At 43.4% G+C, this 24,210-nt stretch overlaps 2 protein-coding genes across 4 annotated transcripts in view; one reads left to right on the top strand and one right to left on the bottom strand.

Moving 5' to 3' along the window:
• The window catches only part of CLIC5 (chloride intracellular channel 5), a 93,865-nt gene extending 80,561 nt beyond the window's left edge, over positions 1 to 13,304 (bottom strand). The window contains exons 1-2 of one of the 2 annotated variants that reach the window (XM_055810697.1): positions 12,828 to 13,304; positions 5,886 to 12,391 (exon numbers count right to left, since the gene is read on the bottom strand). In XM_055810697.1, the coding sequence (XP_055666672.1) occupies positions 5,886 to 6,377 (492 nt within the window). In that variant the 5' untranslated portion in view covers positions 6,378 to 12,391; positions 12,828 to 13,304. Of the gene's footprint in view, positions 1 to 5,885 lie in introns of both variants that reach the window. The other variant, XM_055810696.1, reaches the window with a different exon arrangement.
• A 2,162-nt stretch (positions 13,305 to 15,466) lies between these two features.
• Positions 15,467 to 23,783, top strand: ENPP4 (ectonucleotide pyrophosphatase/phosphodiesterase 4). Of its 2 annotated transcripts, none has more exons than XM_027789175.2 (4): positions 15,467 to 16,055; positions 17,555 to 18,419; positions 19,346 to 19,516; positions 21,909 to 23,783. In XM_027789175.2, the coding sequence occupies exons 2-4, from the start codon at positions 17,597 to 17,599 to the stop codon at positions 22,268 to 22,270; spliced, it is 1,356 nt and encodes a 451-aa protein (XP_027644976.1). In that variant the 5' UTR covers positions 15,467 to 16,055; positions 17,555 to 17,596; the 3' UTR covers positions 22,271 to 23,783. The 2 variants fall into 2 exon arrangements, with proteins under 2 accessions (XP_027644976.1, XP_005239235.1); XM_005239178.4 differs by having other exon boundaries at positions 15,469 to 16,055; positions 21,906 to 23,783.
• The last annotated feature ends 427 nt before the right edge of the window (positions 23,784 to 24,210 follow it).

The following is a 24,210-nucleotide window of genomic DNA, read 5'->3' as shown; positions in this document are numbered from 1 at the left end:
GCACTTGGTGAGTAATGCGGGAGGATGGGGAATTTTTATGTGTGCCTCAAGGGGACTTGATTTTGAGTGAGAATAGCCAATGAATTGTATGATGTTAATTGCTGTATAGGACTATATATTATCACTTTGATGGTGGCTGTATACCCATCACTGCACTTGGCGCCTTGTGACACCCGTCTCTGCCACTCCAGATACGGGGACCTGAATCCAACTCCCTTCTGATTCCCACCTTAATGAAGAATGAACTTTGATGAAATCGGAGAAGCACAGCAGTGATGGAATCACAACTGGCTTTAGCAATCCAACACCACACCCCAGCTCTCCTGTCCTGAGTGACCACCGTGACAGATGGAGCCTGAAATAACAAACTAAATGAACTCAACGGACACTTTATAGGGATGGCATAGACTAACATAAAGTAATGATATCTCTCTGTGTGTATGTCCCGCTTTCAGCTGGGATATTTCTTCTTAGGAACAGGTGCGGTGCTGGGGTTTAGATTTGGTGTGAGAACAATGCTGACAGCACACAGACGCTTTTGGCTGTTGCTAGGCGAGCTTTATACTAAGTCAAGGACAACTCAGTTTCTCAGGCCCTGCCAGCGAGAGGGCTGAAGGGGCGCAGGAAACTGGGAGGGGACACAGCCAGGACAGCTGACCCCAAATAGCCAAAGGATATTCCACACCATATGATGTCATGCTGAGCATATAAAGCTGGAGAAAGAAGAAGGAAAGGGGAGAGATTCAGAATGATGGCGTTTGTCTTCCCAAATAACTGTTACACGGGATGGAGCCCTGCTTCTCTGGGGATGGATGAGCACCTGCCTGCCCATGGGAAGTGGGGAATTAATTCCTTGCTTTGCTTTGGCTGGGGTTAAACCACAACAGTGTGTGTATATATGTATGTGTGTGTGTATATATCTCTCACAGGACTGGAGAGATGATGGTGGTTAATTGGGATGTATTGGTGAGAAAGTGTGGTACCTGGCAATGACGTAGATAGTATGGAATAAGGGTTGGATACTGCCCTGGTTTTGGCTAGGCTAATTTTCTTCCTAAGAGCTGGCCCAGCGCTGTGTTTTGGACTGAGCATGAGAACCACGCTGATAACACAGGGATGGCTCAGTTGTTGCTCAGTCGTGCTCACCCTAAGCCAAGGGCTTTCCAGTTCCCCACGCTCTGCCAGCGAGGGGGGGCACAAGGAGCCGGGAGGGAGCAGAGCCAGGACAGCTGCCCTGAGCTGGCCAAAGGGATATTCCATAGCACAGACGGTCACACCCAGTATATAAACTGGGGGAGCTGGGCGGGAGGGGCTGATCGCTGCTCGGGGACTGGCTGGGCATCGCTCAGCGGATGATGGGCAACTGTATTGGGCACCACCTGTTTTTCTTGTGTTTTGTTCCTCTCTCTCCCCTCTTTTCATTACAATTGTTGTTATTATTATTACTATTATTGTTATTCTTCTATTTTACTTCAATTATTAAACTGTTCTCTCAACCCGCGGGTTTTAACTTTTTTCCAATTCTCGCCATCCCACTGGGGCAGGGGGCAAATGAGTGAGCAGCTGCATGGTACTCAGTTGCTGGCTGATGTTAAACCACAACAAATGGGAAGAAGCATGATTTTTGCAATGATACAAGTAATTAATCTCACTAACCTTGTTAAGAACATGGTCCGTCTTTCATAGGAGTTCAGCTCAACTTCACGAGTCAGTAGGAACCTAGCACAGGGTTGTGCCATCAAGTTAGAGCCCTCAGACCTTCCTGACTTGGAAACAGGGAGTGGGAAGCATCTTGCAGAAAAACCAGAAACATCCTTTCTTTCACAGCTACTGCCTTAAAGACATTTTACTAAAAGATGCAATAATCCTAATGGAAACAGCTAAACGTTTAGTTCTGATGTACAGAGAAATTAAAAGCAGTATGTTTCTTAAAACAGCATTCTTAAATATAGGCACTGGTATCCAGTGAAAGGACAAACTGAGATACGGGAAATTCCATTTAAACATAGGAAAACACATTTTTACCATGAGGATAGGACACTGGAACGGCTGCACAGAGAAGTTGCAGATTCTTCATCTTTGGAAATATTCAAAACATGACCAGACATGGCCCGAAGCAACCTGCTCTAGGTGATCCTGCTCTGAGTAAAGGGCTGGACTAGATGATCTCCAGAGGTGCTTTCCAGTATCCTTAAATCTGTAACCCCAGTGCAGTGATCCAACATACATGTTCACGATGCTAAACCACTGTATTAAATTGGTATTGTTTGCAAAATACAAGGTGTTTATTGCTCAGGGTAAAGAATTATTTTCCTTCGTTTGGCAACTCTGCTCCCATGGCACAAATGTGTACAGAGAGGGTATAACCTGTAGCCCATCTCAGGTCATCAATAAACCAGAAGCACAGTAATTTTATTCTGAAAAGAAAATAGAGGGACTATTGTTTAAATAAAAACTAGAGATTCAGGAAAATAAGAAGTTAAATTTTTCAAAGAAACAACCTTCAGAACAAATACACCACTAAACAAGGAACATACAAATGAAAACAACATACAACTGAAAAGGTTTAACTTCTGAGCAACAACTACAATTAGGTCAAGCAGTCCTATGCACTCAGTACATAGCCTGTATGTCAGTCATATTTTTGTTCAAATTTCAAAGGCTTTTGTTTGAAGAAATTACAATGTCATTGAAAGGGCATTAAGCTGGCTGTGACAAGCCTTAACATGCTGGATTTGGACAAACATCTCTATGTTGGTACATGCTATATTCTGCTATTAAAGGTACAGGGAATTCCTTGATGAAAGCCAAGATTTTTTACCTTATGGCACATTCTGAAATAGTCCACTGATGGTGACATAGTTTCCGAGTTACTGATAATCAGTGATAGATGAGTTAATGTTATTTAAACATTGTTTTGGTGTCTAATAACACAGAACGGACTACAGTCTGAAAGTGTGGTCCTAATGCAACAGCACTTAAATATTCTGAAGAAGTTAAATTGCTGTTCTAGCCAGCTAGTCTATAAGTTAGACACCAGTTAATTTTCTCCCTTTCTCTGGTTTTCAGTCAGCAGCAACTTGTCTGACACATTTCCAGCCCCTCACAGAGATTTATTAGTGCTACAAACAAAGGAAGGAACAAATAGTGGTAGAATTGTCATTACCACTATTGTCCCACAGCAAAAGGTCTTGCTGTCACTGTTAATGTCTGCAGAAAAGAGCAAATCCAAAAGATAACCCAATTTCAGAGCAACATTGGCCTCAGGTGGACTACAGACCATAGAAGAAAGGAACCATCTGAATAACCGCCAGTGACACAGCTGAGAGATTTGGTTCCTACGTGCAAGAAGCAATAGCCCTTGAGTATTTCACAATTCCCGTTATAACTCTGTGACCTTCCATTTTATAAGCTGACTTTTGCTATCTAGATAATTAAAGATAGCGAAGCTGGATCTGCACCCCATGGAGTTAGTGCTTTATTACCTTGATACCAGAAAGAAAGAAAAGCAAAAATCCAAAAATGAAATGTCATCAATTTCTCAAGGAATAAACTGCTGTCATAGGAGTTCAGTTCAGTCACCCACACAGAAGTATGCAGTGCCCTACCCATCGGGCCACCAGCTCCTGCTGGAGGAAGACCACAGCATGGATTACCTGAAAGCCTCATGCCTTATCTTCCAGCCAGGTAGGGATGTCCTGGGGCTCAAGGACATCTCAGTTTAGTCAGAGTCCGAAGTTTGTGCTTTTCTCTAGACCAGCTGATAAGCCCCTTTATGGGATACTCAGCTATTCCACACAACAAAAGCAAGAAAAGGGACTTCCTCAATCCTTCTCCACGACAGTTCTTTTCAAAATGCCCCTCTTCCTACTTTTCAGAAATTCAAACTAACTCCGTCATCTCTGCTTGAATGGGATCATCTGCACGCATTTTATTTTTTCATGCACAGAAAGAGGACACCATTATTTTGAAACAAGAGGAATGCAAAAGAATAAGGAATAGAGAGATGAGTTCAAAGCCAAAATGCAACACTCACACTGCTAACACCATGTAGTTGCTAACAAACAAAAGAGACTCAATTGCTGCAACTTTTAAAACATGTATGCAGAACTACAAGCAGAGACATGAACTAGAACCAACACCACAGATATTATTTTGTCCATATAATTAACATATTTTTAGCAACAACCATGATTCAGTCACAGAAATATGACAACTGTCGTTTCAGAGTCATACAGTGTAAGTACTATGAAGATTAAAAAAAAAATGCCCAAGTGCCCTCACACATGGTCTCATAGCCCACTTCTAGAGAAATCAGTAGCAAAAACCCACATGACCCCTCTCCTGAAGGAAGATACTCCCTCTCCTGAACGATACACATCTTTTCACAAGAGTTGCTGCAGTTATATTGCAATTCAAGAGAAATGGCTGTAGTTCCATGGTTTGTCTTATGCAGAATAAGACTAAGTACCATGACAGCCATTTCTTGTTCATTTGGTTGGGGTTTTTATCAGTAATTTAAATTACCTACCTTTATGCAAAAACTATAAAAGCAATCACAAAGGATTGTGACATAGAGAAGGGAGACATGAAGAGGGAATAAAATCAATTTTTCATCTACAGGAAGACATGACACAAAGGAAAACATTTGAATCATAACTTTTTTTAACACTTTCAAAAGAATCTCAAGATTCTCTTAACACTTGATTGAATTACTCTCCTTTATCCTACAAGTAAATGTAGCATAACTTTTTAACTAACTCTGTTTTCCAAGAAATCCAAGATTTACAATGGAAACCAAATGAAATATTAGGAGAGTCCACCAAGCCATTTGATCTCACTTAGCTCATACAAGATAATCAGTATTTCCTATTAGTGCAAAGGTTATAGTGTGTTCTTGCTTAAATAAACTAAATTAACCAAATACAGACATTGCTGAAAACACTTCTCACGATATGTGGTAACAAGATCTCTTATTCCGCTTTCAAAGCACCTGTGGAACCGAGGAACAGATTCTGATAATCTTATTTATGTTGAAAAGTTACAAATTTCTCAAGACTTCTATTGAAATAACAAGAGTATTACACTCATGGTGTATGGTCTTTTTAAGGGAAACAAGAGCGGGAAAATTTATCAGTTATGTAGTTAAAAAGCAGGAACTGTCAGGTCTGTCTTACAGCCTAATAAATATTGAGAATAGTTGAATACAAGAGATTTTATGAAGGGAAGTACAGTGTTTATTTAAGAACACAGGTGTTTATGGTTTAGAAATTCAAGTAAGACTTTACAAGGTCAGAGAAAGTGTGAAAGTCCCCTCAGTAATTTATACCTAACTTGAAATTTATGAAAAGTACATGTTAAAATTGTCACAGAAATACATTAATCTAAACATTGAAAGAAGTAAAAGAAAGACCTCTTTCAGGGATGAGCATTTGTGCAAATTTTGTTGCCATTGTTTAAACTATATATTTAGTTTTCTTCATAGAATTAATAACTTTCACTTTTGAGCTGTCAGGTACTAGATAGATAGTGAAACGCAGGGATAACTGAACTAGCTTAACTAACCAGTTCAGGCAGTAGTAGTCTAGCTGTAACAGCAGGGAGATTTCACAGAATACATGAACTGCAGTAACAATCAGAATACCTTCACCACACTCATACTCCTACTTGAAGTGAAGAAATCCCAGGCATCTCCGTACAACACAAACCTTCTCTTTCTGTGACTTAAGCTGTAAGAGGGAAGTGAATGGACTGGTCCCCTGCAGCACGCAGGCAGCAGAGTTGGGAACAAAGCAGTGGGTATTCGTATTTTACTGATTTGGAGGACACATGCATTGATTTGGCATTTAAAACCAGTGCATTCTTAGAAACACCCAAGCTCTTACCTTTACAAACATGAAAATCTCGCAATCTTGCTGAAAGTTGTCAGTCTCTCCAAAGTTATTGTTAAGAGGGAACTTGCGGGAAGTTAAAGAGTTGGAAGAGGTGTTTGGGCTCCGACGCAACTGGAAATCCAGAGGAAAATGAATGTTGCTCTCAAACATCATGTCCTCTGCATGTTTATCTTCCAGAGTTGGACTCATCAGATCCATCTCCTGGTATGAATGGTCTTCTTCAGCACCATGGTGAGATGAAGAAGAACCATCCTCCCCATCAGCCCCATGCTGAGAGGCCACAGAATTACTACAGCTATCTTCTGAACTCTCTTGACTACTATCCATGCTCTCTGGGATAGTAGTGATGGAACAAGGAGATGCTGGTTCTTCATGGACATGATCATAAAGATTATCCCCTTTGTCTTCCTCAGTGTCTGGAATCTCATAGATACTGGTGGTGTCAACATTCTGATAAACATTGGTAAAGACCTGATCTTCCATGACTGCTGGCCCGTGAGTTTTGCCTGCCTTCTGGTACCTTAAAAGACTACAATTAAAGTGAAATGTTGACAGACAAATGCTCTTCAGGAGGAAGCAGAGTCTGTGGTATGCTTTCTGAATGCTCTGCTGTGAATGGCAGATCTCCAACAATCATTTACTGAGAGCTTTAAATAAACAGCTACACTTCCACTGAAGTAAAAGATAGGGCTGTCTCAATTTTTAACCCCTTTGTTGATCTGACTGCTGGTAACCATATCTTAGGAGCTGTAATCACTTGTTCCTCCAGATACAGTCTGGCCAAATACAGTGAAAAAAAGCTGAAACACTTACCAGTACTAGAATGCTATGGTAAAAAATATATGTATTCTTTCACAGGAAGTCAAAAATGGTTTTACTGGAAATCTTATGTACCTTTTGTGTGAAGATGTAGAAATACAAGATTTACCCACTCACTCATATTTTCAACACACAAAAGCCTAGCTTCAAGGAAAAGCAAGGCAAAATTGCCTCAACAATACAAGCAATCATCTGCAATGTTTCAGTTGTTACTCACACCACCATCAATGAATGATGATCACTTATAAAAAAATACAAAGAAAAGAAAAATATTATAAAATGGTATAGCCACGAGGAAAATGCATCAAACCTGAACTCTTTTCAGTTTTGCCACCGGTTCACTTAGGGACCTTGAACCACTCATTTCACATTTAGTGACTTCATCCTCTCACCTATAAACTAGGGCCAAAAACTGTATAAAGTCTTGTGAGCTGCCCTGGAATCCAGGAAAAGAAAGCACTGAATAAGCATTAACTACTATTATGTTTACTTAATATATCACTTGCTTATAATCACATCTAGTTTATATATCTCCATGTCATAACACACAGGCCCAAGCTGCCAAAGTTGGGTTAATGCCACTTGACTTTAGCAATCTATTTAGCCACCTTGTCTATACGGTTCCTTTTCTCTAAAAAGAGGAGAGACAGACAAAACTCTGAAGCAGATGAATATCTTCAGCTTTAGCACAAAATTAACTGCCCTTTTAAAGACAGATACATATTCTAGAGCATCTGAAAACAACAGAGCTGAAACTCATTAAAGATCAAAATCTACATTTATCAAAGTTATGAGAACGTCAGACCTTAGTGACGAAAGACTTTTTATCTATATATTTACTGCATCTGGATTATGCAGATTACTACAGAATTTCTCAGAATCTAATGATATTTAACCTTTTGGGTTTGAGCCAAAGGAAAAACAAAGGTGTTTTCCTCCTGACCCATCCTTGTAACTTCCTGAGAGGTAACTGCCACAGCCAGGTTGGATTTCTAGAAGAAACACAGAAGAGGGGTTAAAGAGAAAGATTTTAACTCCAGCTACCCACAAACAGAACAAGCAGGGGAACACAGGCTGTTTCACATGGCAGAGTAGCAGGTCCTGCCTGCCTGAGATGTATGATTGTAGTTTATTGTCAGTGTTCTTATATTGAACATTTAAGACTACTAATAAAATTAAATATCAAAACCAAACAAATACTTCAGCTTACTAAACTTGGATTCACCTTCTGAGGCTTCTAGATAACCCCAGCAGTGCCAAAATTACAGCCACAACCAAGTCTAATCACTGTAACAGTGAGGAAAAACACTACAGCACAATTCCAACTCCCTACATGAAACCAGCAATAAAGTACAAAAACGCAGGCAAGTATCAGAGATCAATGAGATCTCTTAGCTCATGATGCATTTCTGGACTGATGCAACTCAAGGACTTAAAGGATAGTAACCTATATCAAGGCCTAATTTCAACTATTATTACCCACAAATTCTTGCCTGGCACAAGTGGTCTATCAGCAAACACAATGGAGTATACCTCCTCTTTACATTTTCTGTATGCAACTCAGCCACAATACTTCACATGGAAATCCTAAATAAGAGATTCTGAAATGTGTGCTGTGTAATCTGTATTGAAAACTTCTAGCATTCAAGACCAGTTGATTCAATATTAGGCTAATCGTAAGACTGATTTAAAATCATGAGCTTAAACTACTAAAGCTCAAGAAAGGGGAAAACCAATGAGCCAACTAGAAACTTTCGTAAGTTTAACATTCTTAAGAATATTTTTTACTTTTAAGAAAACACTTGCATTTCTTCACATTTTGTAGAAATACAAGTGTATTTCTGCCTGTGTCTGTTCAACTTGCTCTGAGCACGGCCTTGATAAGCAACTCCCACCGATGTTCAACCTCTTCTTACAGAGTGCTTGCAAGATCAAATATGCTGGGATCATAAAAATTCCCTCCTTAGTAACTCTGCTGGCAAAAAACTTGAGGAAGAAAAGAACACAGACACACTCATGACACAAAACAAAGAGCAAAGTCCAGTTGCACGGAATTAAATCAAATGACTGATTTTGTTTTTTCCTCCATGAAGAAGACATTAGCAGGATGCAGCACCGCCTGCTGGAGGGTACAAAACAGCACAGGTAAAATAAGGAATAAGAGCATAATGTATGAGTATTATTTAATGTAGTTGATCTGGATTTCATTAGTCAGAAATGTGAGTTACCCAAGTTCTCCCTTCCTCTTCCCCCCCCCCCCCAAAGCAAAGAAAAGTAACATTCAGCTCTGAGATCCAGACTCCACTCTTGCAGTAGTGATAAAGCCCTCGAGTAAATTTGACCGCACTTAATTTCATAGAATCATAAGACTCATTTAGGCTGGAAAAGACCTTTAAGATCATCAAGTCCAAGCACTATAGGGTCATCTGCACTTACGAGCACTCAATGCAAAAACCATCAATGTTCCTGGCCATTCAGGATGCTAATTTTACAAAATTAACTTTTTTTTCTTTGTAAAGCTCAAACATTTCCAAAGCTTTGCAACCTGTAATTCAAGTACATTATCAAAACTACACTGTAGGCTCTGGGAGAAAGACTGTTTATGGTTTATAGACATATTACAACAGAATTGCAATAAAATCGTACCACTTCTTTTTCACTCCTGACTGCACTAAATACCTGGATGAAATCAACAACAAATAAACTTCCTTGCACCATTTCCAGCCTCAACTTTTACCTACATCATTAGCAGCACCTCATCTCTTCACAGTTCATAAACAGTAATGCTTTATTCATTGCCAATCTTGCACTAAACAACATGAGGATAAGACCTTTATGGCATATTCAGATCTTTTGGGAAATCTCTGTGTAGGGCATGCTTCTGTTTTGGCTCTGTGCTCTCTATAAGAATGAGAGACCCAGGTTCCTCTACCCAGTTTTTCCTACAGCCATTAAGACTCACAGGCCTGCATAACAGGAACAGACTGTGAAAACCAGCATTCTTTAGAGGTCCGAGCATCAGCAGATCCCCACAGTTTTTCAAAATAGAAATGATTTTGTGAGAAGGAGCAACAAGGATTGTTCAGTATGGCCCTGTTTTGCTCCAGCCTTTGGGTGGTCCCCTTTGGGCACCCAAGCAGATCACTGGAACCACGCTGCTATGAAGGACATACCTTATGAAGGACAAGAAGTCACACAGGTATGCTGACAATTTTATCTGTATTGTATGTGTGCATACGTAGTTTGTTCATCTTCTGAAACACATGCTTCAGCTCAGTTTCATCTTAACTGTTGACATGCAAAGCCACAGCAGTTTCTGCATTGAATTTAAGACTTAGTAAGGAAAACAAAATTAAGAAGAAAAAAAAAACCACAAAACATTTCAGAAGACTGTGGTTTGGTAGATTTTGATCATCACACCATTTCACACAGGAGTCAGCACATCCTTGAAGCAGACCTGCAGAAATCCCTTTGTTGCTCAGCTAATGCTGACCTGTATTCTGTAGCCTTGAGGGGCTGGATTGTAAATTCAGGGCCGCGCTGTAATAATTGTCATTCACCTTCACCCAGATTTTGCTTTGCTACTGACTACATAAAAGGCATATTTAAAGCCAACATATTAGTAAATTTAACTCCGCATAAGACAGACACTTCTCCACTGGGAACTAGACAAACAATAGAAAATTATTTTGTACAGGACACTCAACTTGCACGTTATCAACAGCTTTTAGTTGTTAAAAATACCGGAAGCAGTTATATGTCAACAGACATTTGAAAACCTGCTTTACCTGCTGCAGGGCTTAAACAATTATTCCTGATTTGGATGTTTCAAAGCCCTTTATTTGTGGTCTTCCAGGTCCTCATACAAAACTGTTTGGTTTGCTCTCCAACTCCATTTGGAAACTCCATTAGAATACCCAAATGCCTAAGAAATATTGACTTTTTGTTCACTAAAGTGCTTCAAGGAAAAGATTTTCATTTGCCTGTAAAATCTGGCATCATTTCACCAGCCTTGTTTACCTCTGAAACTAAGCACCCATAGAAAGCCCGGCAACCTGGCTTCAAGCTTGTTTACAGTAGAGGCTCTAGTAACTGAAATAGAGAAGGCAGAAACACCACACTACCCTGTGTCACCCTGTCATACAGCCTAAGGGATAGCGTTCCACAGCCAGCTTGAGAAACAGCATGGCTGAGAGCCCTGTTTTGTTTATAGCCTCCATATACAACCTATTCTTCAGATTAAATGGGCAATAAAAGCTTAAAGTCTAATACAGTTTAACAGCTGTTAGTCACCCAGCCCTTTTATGGTTTTATGAAAAACCTTGCTATTTTTCTTCATCTCAACGATATAAAGATGCATCAAAACACAGTAAATGACAGGTAAAAAACCTACTCAGCAAAAATGATCACAGAGATTTTTGTCAGATGGACAAAACTGAGGGGGAAAAAATGGAAAAATACAAGAAAATGTTTCTCTTTCAACACGAAGTTATTTTAACTCTAAGTAATGAAAATGCCCTGCTTTTTCTTAAGTACTTAATACAAGTATCTGAACTATTCATATGCAACATCTAGTTTTCATCTGAATAAACAAGGAGTTGCTTCCCCTCCACAACACTGTCAATAGGAGGGTACAGTTTCCCATCTAGAAATTTAAGTGTTTTACTAAACCTAGCCAAACACTGAGAATATTTTGGGTTGCCTACCCTTTACTTCCTGTCATTCACTAAATTCCACTGACACAAACAAATGCATGTAATGGTTTTTGAGCTGCAGTGCTCAGTTATACTACAGCAGTAAATCTGTACAGCTTCTGGCAGGATTTAGTATGGTCTAGTGCTTAGAAGAACTGCAGTCCATACAGATAAACTTGGAGTGAGATACAATGCAGAGATGAAAACAGTGAAAGGCAAACATCTTGGTAGTTCCCAGTTTTACTCCTCTTAATACAAGCATACAGGTAACTCACCCATTTCTTGTAAGCATATGGAACAAAGTGCTGCATTAAATACGTGATACATATTAGCCAGCCCAGTTCAAAGTCCAGAGCTTGCATGGTATGCTGCCTTCATGATGTGTCAAACTGAACACATTATATTAGGCTGGGCTCATGAATAGGTGAAATTTCAAAGCACATGGGTGAGGGTAAACAAGAGATTACTCACACCTTTTAGGACTGAATAGCTGAGTAAGTATGTTGTCAAACTAGGTCAGCAAAAGAGCCTGGATGCTTAAAATTTGTGTCTCTGCATAGAGTTTGTAACAAGGCCTCAATGGTAATTTGATGGAACTGGCTAAAAGACTGCACCTGTTATGCATTCCCCTGACCTCTAATTCACTCTGTGTAATAAATATTTTGAAGGAAATACAATAAAGTAATTCATAAAGGACACTTCCCTTCCCCACATGATCAACTGTCATGCATATTTACAAAGCTGAATTAGTGTAACAAAACCAAACAAAAGGGGAGGGGGGGCCCCAAAAAAACCTTGACATACAACATGTACATAGCTACAAGAAGTCTTATCTAGCTCACCTGGAATTTGTTTTTCCTCTTTTACAATCACTTGCTTTGCTACATTCCATAAATCAAGGTGAATCAGAGGCTTGTCACCTTGCAGCCTATTGTACCATATCTTTAGAGCCACTCTACAGTTGGCATGCGCAGGTAGCACAACCTGCCAAAATCATACATATGTGAAAGCCATTAGGAAGAAACAAACTCAAATCTACACAGCATTTAGAATAAACACACTAGCAGGATACACAGAATGAAATTCAGATCCTCTGCTTAAGCCAAACATGAAGCTATAAGCACGTCTTTCTCCAGTTCTGATGAGGTTTAAAACGGAGCAATGACTCCTGCTCTGTGCTATTAAAGGACAAATTTGCTCTATTTACACAGAGCTGATTTCATTGTTACTCAGCACCAGTAACTTAAAGAGGTTTTGCAGAATTACTAATCCCTTCTCACAATAAAAAGGAAAACCAAGGGAATGTAAAATATTTGCCTTAATTTATGAAACAAATTTATACCAGGACCCAAACCAGACCTCAGCCCTTCATACTACACACTGACTTCCTAAAAGCAGCAGTGGTATTCGGAGTACTTACATTCAACAACACATTCACAATTTTCCTGCACGTGTTTCATCTTTTAGGGTAAACCAGTGCTGTCACAGAGGAGCACAAAAAGGTCATACACAGGAAAACATTACGAACAGACAACTTTCAGAGCTCCATGACCACAAGGGAGCAGGAGTCATGGAGAACTGGGAGATTTTGTAGTCACATCACACTGACAACCACCATTGCCTTGCAAAGGCCACAGCCTGGGGCTGCTGAGACACCTGCAAAGGAGGCACGTTACAGGGGGCATCCTAGGGAAACACAGGACAACACCCAGTAACACACCCTGTCACAGCTTCACCTCGCCTCACCCCATGGCATCCTTCTGCAGCCATGGGCCACGCCAGCAGACCCAGCAAACAGCCCGTACCTGAAGCAAGCTCTGATCCCTTACCAGCAAGCCTCACCATCCCACCTTGGGGACCAACCCACCCGCATCCCAGCCCAGGGGGGCGAACATGTCTCTCGGGGCTAACATGCCTCTCGTAAAAACCCATGCTCCCCTGCAACACACCACATCCTCCTGCTTGAAGCAGCTACCTGTCACAGCTCCCTCAGACCCACTCCCCTCAGCTCCCTACAGCCCTGCTCCTCTCAGTCCTCCACGGCTCCCTACAACTCCCCTCATCTCAGCCTCCCTCATCTCACCTCCCCTCAGCCCCCCCATGGCTCCCTATAGCTCTCCCCATTTCTGCTACCCTCATCTCAGTTTCTTTCAGCCACCCTCACCTCCCCTCAGATTTGCTCCCCTCTATCCCCCATGGCTCCCCACAGCCCCCCCTCAGTTCGGCTCCCCACAGCCCCCCCTCACTTCAGCTCCCCACAGCACCCTCTCACCTCAGCTCACCTCCCCTCAGCTCTGCTCCCCTCGATCCCCATGGCTCCCTCCACCTCAGCCCCCTCGATCCTCCATGGCTCACCTCACCTCAGCTTACCTGCCCTCACCCCAGCTCCCCTCGATCCCCCATGGCTCACCCCAGCGCACCTCCCCTCAGCTCTGCTCGCCTCCATCCCCCCAGGCCCCTCACCCCAGCTCCCCTCGATCCCCCATGGCTCACCCCAGCGCACCTCCCCTCAGCTCTGCTCGCCTCCATCCCCCCAGACCCCTCACCCCAGCTCCCCTTGATCCCCCATGGCTCACCCCAGCGCACCTCCCCTCAGCTCTGCTCGCCTCCATCCCCCCCAGACCCCTCACCCCAGCTCCCCTCGATCCCCCATGGCTCACCCCAGCGCACCTCCCCTCAGCTCTGCTCGCCTCCATCCCCCCAGACCCCTCACCCCAGCTCCCCTCGATCCCCCATGGCTCACCCCAGCGCACCTCCCCTCAGCTCTGCTCGCCTCCATCCCCCCAGACCCCTCACCCCAGCTCCCCTCGATCCCCCATGGCTCACCCCAGCGCACCTCCCCTCAGCTCTGCTCGCCTCCATCCCCCCAGACCCCTCACCCCAGCTCCCCTTGATCCCCCATGGCTCACCCCAGCGCACCTCCCCTCAGCTCTGCTCGCCTCCATCCCCCCCAGACCCCTCACCCCAGCTCCCCTCGATCCCCCATGGCTCACCCCAGCGCACCTCCCCTCAGCTCTGCTCGCCTCCATCCCCCCAGACCCCTCACCCCAGCTCCCCTCGATCCCCCATGGCTCACCCCAGCGCACCTCCCCTCAGCTCTGCTCGCCTCCATCCCCCCAGACCCCTCACCCCAGCTCCCCTCGATCCCCCATGGCTCACCCCAGCGCACCTCCCCTCAGCTCTGCTCGCCTCCATCCCCCCCAGACCCCTCACCCCAGCTCCCCTCGATCCCCCATGGCTCACCCCAGCGCACCTCCCCTCAGCTCTGCTCGCCTCCATCCCCCCAGACCCCTCACCCCAGCTCCCCTCGATCCCCCATGGCTCACCCCAGCGCACCTCCCCTCAGCTCTGCTCGCCTCCATCCCCCCAGACCCCTCACCCCAGCTCCCCTCGATCCCCCATGGCTCACCCCAGCGCACCTCCCCTCAGCTCTGCTCGCCTCCATCCCCCCAGACCCCTCACCCCAGCTCCCCTCGATCCCCCATGGCTCACCCCAGCGCACCTCCCCTCAGCTCTGCTCGCCTCCATCCCCCCAGACCCCTCACCCCAGCTCCCCTTGATCCCCCATGGCTCACCCCAGCGCACCTCCCCTCAGCTCTGCTCGCCTCCATCCCCCCCAGACCCCTCACCCCAGCTCCCCTCGATCCCCCATGGCTCACCCCAGCGCACCTCCCCTCAGCTCTGCTCGCCTCCATCCCCCCAGACCCCTCACCCCAGCTCCCCTCGATCCCCCATGGCTCACCCCAGCGCACCTCCCCTCAGCTCTGCTCGCCTCCATCCCCCCAGACCCCTCACCCCAGCTCCCCTCGATCCCCCATGGCTCACCCCAGCTCACCTCCCCTCAGCTCTGCTCGCCTCCATCCCCCCCAGACCCCTCACCCCAGCTCCCCTCGATCCCCCACAGCTCCCCCGCCCGCCGCGTCTCACAGCGCCACGCCCACTCCACTGAAGCCAATCGGAGCTCCCGCCAGCGGGCCCCCAGCCAATCGCATCCGGCGGAGACCGGGCCCGCTGACGAGCTCCCCCCCGTTCCCGCGCCCCCCCTCCCCCCGCGAGGGCCGCGCCGCCGCCGCCGGCAGTGGCAGTTGGGGCCGCGCGGCCAGCGCGTGCGCAGGCGCGGTGCTGCCCCCGCCGCGGCCGGTCACCTCCGGCGGCACCCGAGCCTTGCCCGGCGCTGGCGGCAGGAGCGGGCCCGGGCCGCGGGCTGGGGGCAGGACCGCGGCGTGGAAGGGGGCGGCGGCGGGCGGGGAGGTCTCCCGCGGCGGGAAGCTGTGAGGAGGCTGCCCTGGCACAGCCCGGGCCGCGCGACACCCCTCTCCGCCGGGCTCGGGCTTCGTACTCCGGCCCCCACCCCACCCCCGTCGTGCGGTGTGTGAGGGGAAAAGAGAAAGGCTCGGCGGGCGGCGTGGAGCTGGTCCCGGCTGTGCCGGGCGAGGCGGCGGGGCTGGCCGCCGCCGGGCCCCCCCGGGCGAGGCCGGTGCCGCGGCGGTGCCTGCCCGCGCTGCCGGGCCCGTCCTGCCCGCCGGGTGAGGGGAGCGGCGCCGCCGCAGCTGTCGCCGGCTCTCGGGCGGGGTAACGCGTTCCTGGCCGGACGGAGCCGCTGGAGACCTGGAAACCTGGCTGGAAGGTGGAGGAGGTTCGAGGGCAGGTAGCTGGAATGCTGGTGGCTCTTGGAGTTGGCCGCGGTAGTGTAAGAGCAGAAACGCTTGAGCATCCTTGGAGTGTTTCGGAGTTTCTGGTGTGGTCTCACGCCTTAGGACTATGAAACACTCGGGTTCTGCTTTTTAAAGCACCTGGCAGCGTGAAACGGGTGATTGTCTGCTTCCCTCGCTCATTTAATTTCTTTTTTCATTCCTCCCCCCTCTGTAAAGGCGCAGTGTGTTACACATCCTTTGTGTCAGGGAATACCTTAATGCTGGTTGGGATAGTCTTTTCTTCTAACGCTTGTATAGACGTTTTAACTTGACTGCAGGGGAAGGGGGGGGGTGATTTCCTATGCTCTTGAGTTCCTTTCACTGCTAAAGCTTTAACTTAACATGAAAGTGACTTATGCTTATAGAATACACTCACAGTTTTTAAAGACTTTGGGGGAAAGGGTTGAGCCAGGCCAGAATGTGTCGCTACAGTTAGGAAGGAAGATTCCTGCTGTTCCTCCTAGAGTCACCCTAGTTTATGCAAGTGAGATAAAGGAGAAATTTGCTGGAGCGAGGTTCTTCCTGAGAAGTAAATACGCTGTCTAACAATATTGCAAAAATTTCTGTGGAACCTGGAGCTTCACTTCCTCTTTCTTCAAGGCTTAAAGAATTCTTCTTTACCTTCCTGAACAAAGTGCTCATCACACATAAGTTTAGGGGGTGGGGGAAAAAACCCACTTACAAATCATGCCTTGCATTTGTAATAGTAATGAATTCCTTGGTGAGAAATACTTGCCTCATAGCTAAGGTTACTAATGCGCCTCTTTTTTTTGTGAGAAAGAAATACAATATGTAAAGAACAGGTTTAAATACTGTTAAGGTAGATGTACAACACTTTAGAAGGAAAACAGAAGTTACTCCTGGCAGTGCCATGTATAGAGTGAGCAATGAGTAAATGGGAACGTTGAAAGGTTCATAAGTCTTCCAGCAACTTAAGAGAGTAGAAACTGTGGAAAAAGAAAGGTGGGATGAAAAAGAAAAATTGTAATTACAGTGGAAAACAAACTTCTGGTCTGAAGAGTGATGTGTAATAAGGATTGAGAGCTGCAGAGGAGTCTTAAATGTGAGGCTGGAATTGTTCAGGTGCTTGTGCTTGAACATGAGGAAAAACTGAGTGTCATGGAATGTAGGATTGTAACAAGATGCACAGAACGATGGAATAATTGCTTAAAAGAAAGAAAACAATTCTTCCTTTCATTTAGTCTGGAATAAAAAAATCTCATTGCTCATTTGTTTTAATGTATGAAAACCTATGACAATATATGAAAAACGATGACAATATATGAGAAGCTTCTGAAGTCGGTAGGGAAATACTGTTGACTTCAGTGGTTGTTTACACCAGTTACTTTGCAGTTAACCTCTCTAAGGAAGATATGTACCTAATGTATAGCTAGTTAAACTGGTTCTAGTCTAATATTTTGTGTTATGTGCCTTATCTCCTCATTTTTTTCAGGTGCATCTGATTACCTGCTGGAAATACTTTGAAGTGTCAACAATGAACTCGATGTTAACATTATTTCTTTCTGGAATAGTTGCCTGTTGTGCTCACTCTACTGGTGATTCGGTAGCCAGGCTACTCCTCGTGTCCTTTGATGGCTTCAGGGCTGATTACCTGGAAACCTATAACCTTCCTCATCTTCAGAAATTCATTGAGGATGGTGTGCTTGTAAAACAGGTTACAAATGCTTTTATCACCAAGACTTTCCCAAACCATTATACCATAGTGACAGGTTTATACGAAGAAAGTCATGGTATTGTGGCTAATGACATGTACGACGTAGATGCCAAGAAAAAGTTCTCACAGTTCAATGATTCAGATCCCTTCTGGTGGAACGGGGCAGTTCCAATTTGGGTAACAAATCAACAGCAGGGAAATGGAGCAAGTGCTGCTGCAATGTGGCCTGGTACCGATGTAAAAATCAACGATACGACCCCTCAGTTCTTTATGAAGTATAACTTTTCAGTAACGTTTGAGGAGAGAGTGGAGCAAATTGTTGCGTGGCTGAACAGCTCTAATCCAGTAGTCAGCTTTGCTACATTATACTGGGAAGAACCTGATGCAAGTGGGCACAAGTATGGACCAGATGACACTGAGAACATGCGCAGAGTATTAGAGGAAGTGGATAATCATATTGGTTTCCTTATTAATAAATTGAAGGCATTGGGTTTGTGGGACAGTATTAATATCATAATAACAAGTGATCATGGAATGGCATCCTGTTCTGCAAAGAAGCTGATTATCCTGGACAGCTGCATTGGTCGCAATAACTATACTCTGATAGACAAGACTCCAGTTGCTGCAGTGCTGCCAAGGGAGAGTATGTTTTGGTTTGTGCTATTTTAAAGTCATACACCAAGAATTAGATCTTGTTCATCTTACTACTAAAAAGTACACACTATCATAGACTGTTCGCATCTTTTGCAAAACCAGTGTAGGTCATATTGCAGAACTTTGACATTATTTAATGAACAAGCTAAATAATGTTTGTTTACAAATTGTTTTGGTAATCAATAGGCCAAGGAGAGTTTCTTGTCAAGTTGCTATGGGTGGCAAAGATGGTCCTGGTCCAGCTTGTTGAGAAGGTAGATAGGCACTTAGTATGCCTACTGGCTTGTTGCTCACTTAGCCTGTATGGTTCTAATTCAAAGTGAGCCTGAAATAAACCTTCGTGTTTATTCAGAATAAACGATGTCATTGTCTAAACTTCCAAGTAAAAATCTAAACCCTACCTTGATCACTTCTGTTCCTGTGAATGAAACTTTACTGTGAAGTCAATTTTTGTGTCGTGGAGCAGTTACTGACAGATATGTCTCTAAATCATGACACTGCTGGTCTCGGTTTCCACAACTGTGGCCAGACTGAAGCAGTTCTAATGAAAAAAGTGATTTATAACGTAACAAAATTTAATACTGGTTTGGATAAAATATTGACTACTTTGGTGTGTGCTTGCTTTATCTTGATTTCTCTGCTTGAATTTTGCCTTGCTCCCCTGCAAGCATAGAGGGTATGTTGAATTGTAGGTCCAAAACCACAGTTGTGAGATGCCTGATTTAAAATGAGAGCAAACAGTAAAATCCACCTCAATATATGTAGTGTTTCATTAGGGACTGGAAAAAATCTTTTCTGTGTGCCTTTTTAAAAAATAATTGTTTTGAAAAAAATGCAGCTTTGGTGATAGATGATTGTGGTAAACATGACATAATTTACAGCTGGTTTACATGCAGGTTTTTTTTTTCTTGGCAGACAAAAGAGATGTGTATAACTTCCTGAAAAGGTGCAGCAGTCACATGAAAGTGTATCTCAAAGAAGAAATTCCAGAGAGATTTCATTATCGTCATAATAAGAGAATTCAACCCATAATTCTGGTGGCAGATGAAGGCTGGACAATTGTACAAAATGAGTCACTTTCAAAATGTAAGTGTGTTTTCCTCATTTGTGCTCTTGGTGATTTGTATTGGTAAACAGTCTAGTTTTCATTCCAGCCATCAGCAGAATGGTCCTCGTTTAGTGAGTGGAGTCCTAGAACTACACATCTTTAGGAACATCTCAGCATTTTCCAGAACATTGTCAGCCTGAGCCTGGAGTGTTTTAACAGAGGAAGAGATGGGCGGGATAATCCATTGGCTAAAACGCTTTGTTGTGTTCAATGTAATAGCCTGAGGAGGAACCCTTTTAAGAGTTATCTCAGGCAAGTTAGCAGTCTGTCTCAAGCTTCCATTAGACTGTTTAACTATTTTTTGTATATAAAATACATACAGGGGAGCATAACTTGAAGACTGCAAGACACAGCATCTAATGTTACTGTACATACTCTAGGAAACAAAAATAAGTGGGAGGAAATACTCAAAATAATAGCAGCACAACGGTAACAGGTGAAAAAGCCAGTGTTCTTCCTGTTAGGGGCAAATAGCACGTTTCAAAGAAAAGAAACAAAATAGGTGTTACTTCACACAGTGCATTGCTAAGCTATGCACTTTCTTCCTACTAGATGCTATAAATGTCAAATTACATATATATATGTATATTGGTGTATATATATATGTACATATACATACATGTATGTATATATATTTCCAGGTGTTTCATATGCAGGGTTTTTTTGTGCAGACAAGAGGCATGTATAATTTAATGAAAAAAATGCAACAGTCAAATGAAAGTATATGTCACAGAAGAAATTAAGAGATAATTTCATTATCATCATCATAAGAGAATGTAACCCGTAATTTTGGTTGCAGGCAAAGGCTGCATGTGTGTGTATATTATATGTGTGTGTATTCAGAAAGTGATTGGACAAATTCTTCAAAGAAAAATCCATTTGTAGAAATTAAATACAAATGTACCAACTTGCAGGAATTTTCTTGAGGAGCCAGCAGCTTGAGGCTGCTTGGTGTATCAGGGCTAACCTTGTTGGCTACTTCCCACGCTCCCTGTGGTGACTGCTGTCAGAGACAGGATGCTGGGTGGTGTAAACTGTTTCACCCAGTCTGGCTGTTCTTACTGTCTACCCTTTGCACATTTAAATTCAAATTTTCTCATTATTTGTATAAAAATACTGGGATTAATTTAAGATATGTTTGTATTTTAATTTCCCCACGGATTTGCTACAATCATCTTCAAACTGACAACACTTAGCATGTGTGTTGTCTAATAGAGGTCTCTTTCTTGCTTACGGTTAGATTCAATTTCATGTACCTAAAACCAGTAACTGTGTATTTATACCTAACAGCATTGTTATAAGTTGAAGTGAATCACTTTTCAAAACAATTTTGGTAGCCAATGCTTCCCAGAAGCAGGCAGGGGAGGTTTTAGCCTAGGTGGCTATTTAATAAGTGTTTCTTGTACTTGTCCTCATGAAGTGGTAGCATAATGATTGGCAAGTGTACCAATACCTACGCTGTTCCTGGCAATGTTAGCACACACCAGCCCTCCTGCTTCAGAGATGAGAGGAAACTTCACTGGAGAGGGGAGCTGTAACAGCTCTGTTCAAAACAAGTAGTAGAAGGTGGGGGGGGGGAAGGTCATCCAGAAAAAGGACTTGCTTTAAAACACACACACAGGATGTGGTGCAGTAGTATCTTTGTGTAACAAACAGAATGGTGGAAAACATTAGAAAGGAATATTGAAAGTATACTGAAGTGGTGAGCATGACCTAATCAATAGGAATCTTGATATTTCACATCAGAAACTTCAAGGAAGCAGCCAAGGAGACAGTTTTCAGGGAGACTTGTTAAACTGTTACTAAGAAATTAACTCAAAACTTAAATACAGTCAGTCAAATACTGGGCCGCATGTGCTATGACAAATTTTTGGCATCTTGGACAGATTTTTCAGGCAGGTTATTAGGAAATTTTACTATGGCTGCTTTTTAGCTTGTTTGTACTCCACCTGGAATATAAACTGGAGTTTAAAATAAATGAACTGGTTCTTAAAAACCTACCGAATGTCCAAGTACCGGTGACCTTGTAGCCACAAACGTTTGCTTGTGTGCCAGTCACAGGCATTGTGATCCTTGAGGAGTGGGAAGGGGAAAACTAGAAATGTTGATGACTGAAAGGAAAAGAGATAATGGGGTGAGGGGAAGCATGGCTGAAGATGGGTATGAGAAAAACTTCTGGGGACTGAGGAAGAGGAAAGGAACTCTGGGTTCCTTCTGTGTTTGGTCCAACAGCTGCTTTTATGTTCTGCATTAGTCTTTGGTTAAAATATATGCCTTCTGGGGGTGGGGGAGGAGAGGGAGTGGAATATTTGCTATTCAAACAGTACAGAAACTGCCATGTTAACCCTTAACTTTGCATTTCTCCAGTAGGTGACCATGGTTATGACAACACTCTCCCAAGCATGCATCCATTCCTGGCTGCTCGCGGGCCTGCTTTTCATCGGGGTTACAAGCAGAGCACAATGAACAACGTTGATATTTACCCCATGATGTGCCACATCCTGGGACTGACACCACAGCCCCACAATGGCACTTTCAGTAACATCAAGTGCTTGCTCACTGACCAGCGGTGCATAAATCTTCCAGAAACTATTGGGATAGTTATTGGGGCTCTTATGATACTGACCACTTTCACCTGCATTATAATAATCTCAAAGAATAGAGTAGCTCCCCCACGGCCATTTTCCCGACTTCAGTTACAATATGATGATGACGATCCTTTAATCGGATAGGGTGTAGGAAGCCTGGTCTCGCTTGCTAAATAGTGATTTCAGGAAAAAGAGCTTGAACTTGCACTGGATGGCATTATTTGATGCACTTTAATGGTATCTGTATACAATACTGTACAGCCAGATCTTGCTAACTTGTGTGTGTGCTACCTGACCAGTAGTCCTGTAAAAAATACTTTTAGAACAAAATGGTGAACATGTGGCTTTCTGCTGGAAGAGATGCTTAACAAATTAAGGATGTTTAGTTTTTCATTCAAGCCTTTGAACACTTTCAAAATGAAATTCCATAGTACGAAGTAGCCAGGATAGACTAAGTGAATTTTAACACTTGTAAATGATAAATGTTTAAATTTCATGTTGACTACTGTTAGTGTTCTTGGACCTGGTTTTTTATGAGAGTTAAAGTTAGTTCTGTTTGGACAGTATGTTCCAAGTTGTTCTTAAATTTGGGGATAGAGGGTGTAGAGAAGATCTAATACTTCTGTTTCCACCCTAAGCCAACAATACAACAAGAAACTGGCCAGAGAGAAAACAGAAGTCAGCGAGGAAAGAATTGGTGCGCATTGCTTCTATTTTGAGCAATAAACTATGCGGTTCAGCAGTTACAACACTGGGCAGATGGCTCTGAAATTTCTAGTTCCACAGTTCCTGTTGGGATGGTACTACTTGCTTATCTCAAGGATGTCAGTTTACTCTGAGAATCCTTGGATTACCCAGTTTCACGGACTGTAGCATTAAAATTAGTGCTACAATTACTGCTTCTAAACCCTGTGAGAAGCTTTTCAGGTGTAAACTCTGCTGAAGGTGGTTTTGTAATAAAGGTGGTTCTGCCCTGTGTACCAGCTGATCATTATCTTTTGAAGGCTGTGATGTGCTAAAAAGCAACAACTGAAAGTTTGGCATGCAATCATCAAGCAAGGCTTCCAAGCTCTTTTTTTAAATGCCGGAAATTTAAAGGGAAAAGTTAATTTCTTTTTTGAGATTAGATCTGTTATCTGTAGTGACTGAGTTGTATAGATGCAAAGCAATGCTGAAGACCAGTGCTAATGGTTTTCTTGAAACTTGTTAATGCTCAAGTCTAGTAACTTGCTGTTAAAGAAACTAACTTGATTTAGAAAGCTTTAGTGGTACCTTGTATTTCAGCAGGAAGGGAATGTGAGGTTCAATTATTAATGCTAACCCAAAAAGAGAAGTGCAGTTACCAAGCCCTTTTTCTGCAAGTTTGATAGTGTTAAGAACTAATAATCTGAAGTGAGAGAGCTGAGGTACCTGGCAGCATGCAATGTGGTTTCTTGTTCACGAGCTCAAATTCAGTGTGATTTGGTATTAGCCCCAGACTGCCTTCTAGTGATCCAACTGAATGCAAGTGTGGACTTTAGAGGGAAGGGTTACCTTTAACTGCCCACTTTAAAAAATACACTTGAGTTTTTAAAATGACATGTAGGAGTTTTACTGATGTGTATCTTCTTCTCTGAGGATTCTATTGTACTGATTAAAAACACAATACAAAACCTAACCTGTTCTGCTTCTTTCTTCCCCCTTTTCAAATTACTAGTTACAACTTACTAATGCTTTACTCTGGATTAATCTGAACTTGAAAGAGACTCAGGCCCCGTGAAAAATCTGTACCGTTACTGACAGTGTACTGGATTTTAGCCTTTATATAATAGAGTGATATCTGGACTGAACACAGAAGTCACTTTCTCATCTTGCTGGAAGATTCAAAGTAATTACATGTAATAAGAGGCCGTATCAATGAGTAACTATGAAGTGAACATTTTGCAGGGTAGAACCCTGGCTTAGAGATGCTGCAAAAGGGAGGATGCTTGAATTCCTACATTGGAGAGAGTAGTTTGTTAGGTTCTTGTAATTTTTCTAGTAAAGGCTACCACCCTCAGAGGGTGGCAGACTTGCTGGGAGGTGCTTTGTATCATCCATACGGA

This window comes from Falco peregrinus, chromosome 7, assembly GCF_023634155.1.
Source record: "Falco peregrinus isolate bFalPer1 chromosome 7, bFalPer1.pri, whole genome shotgun sequence".
Classification (NCBI taxonomy): domain Eukaryota; kingdom Metazoa; phylum Chordata; class Aves; order Falconiformes; family Falconidae; genus Falco; species Falco peregrinus.
This window is presented reverse-complemented; position numbering and strand designations above follow the sequence as displayed.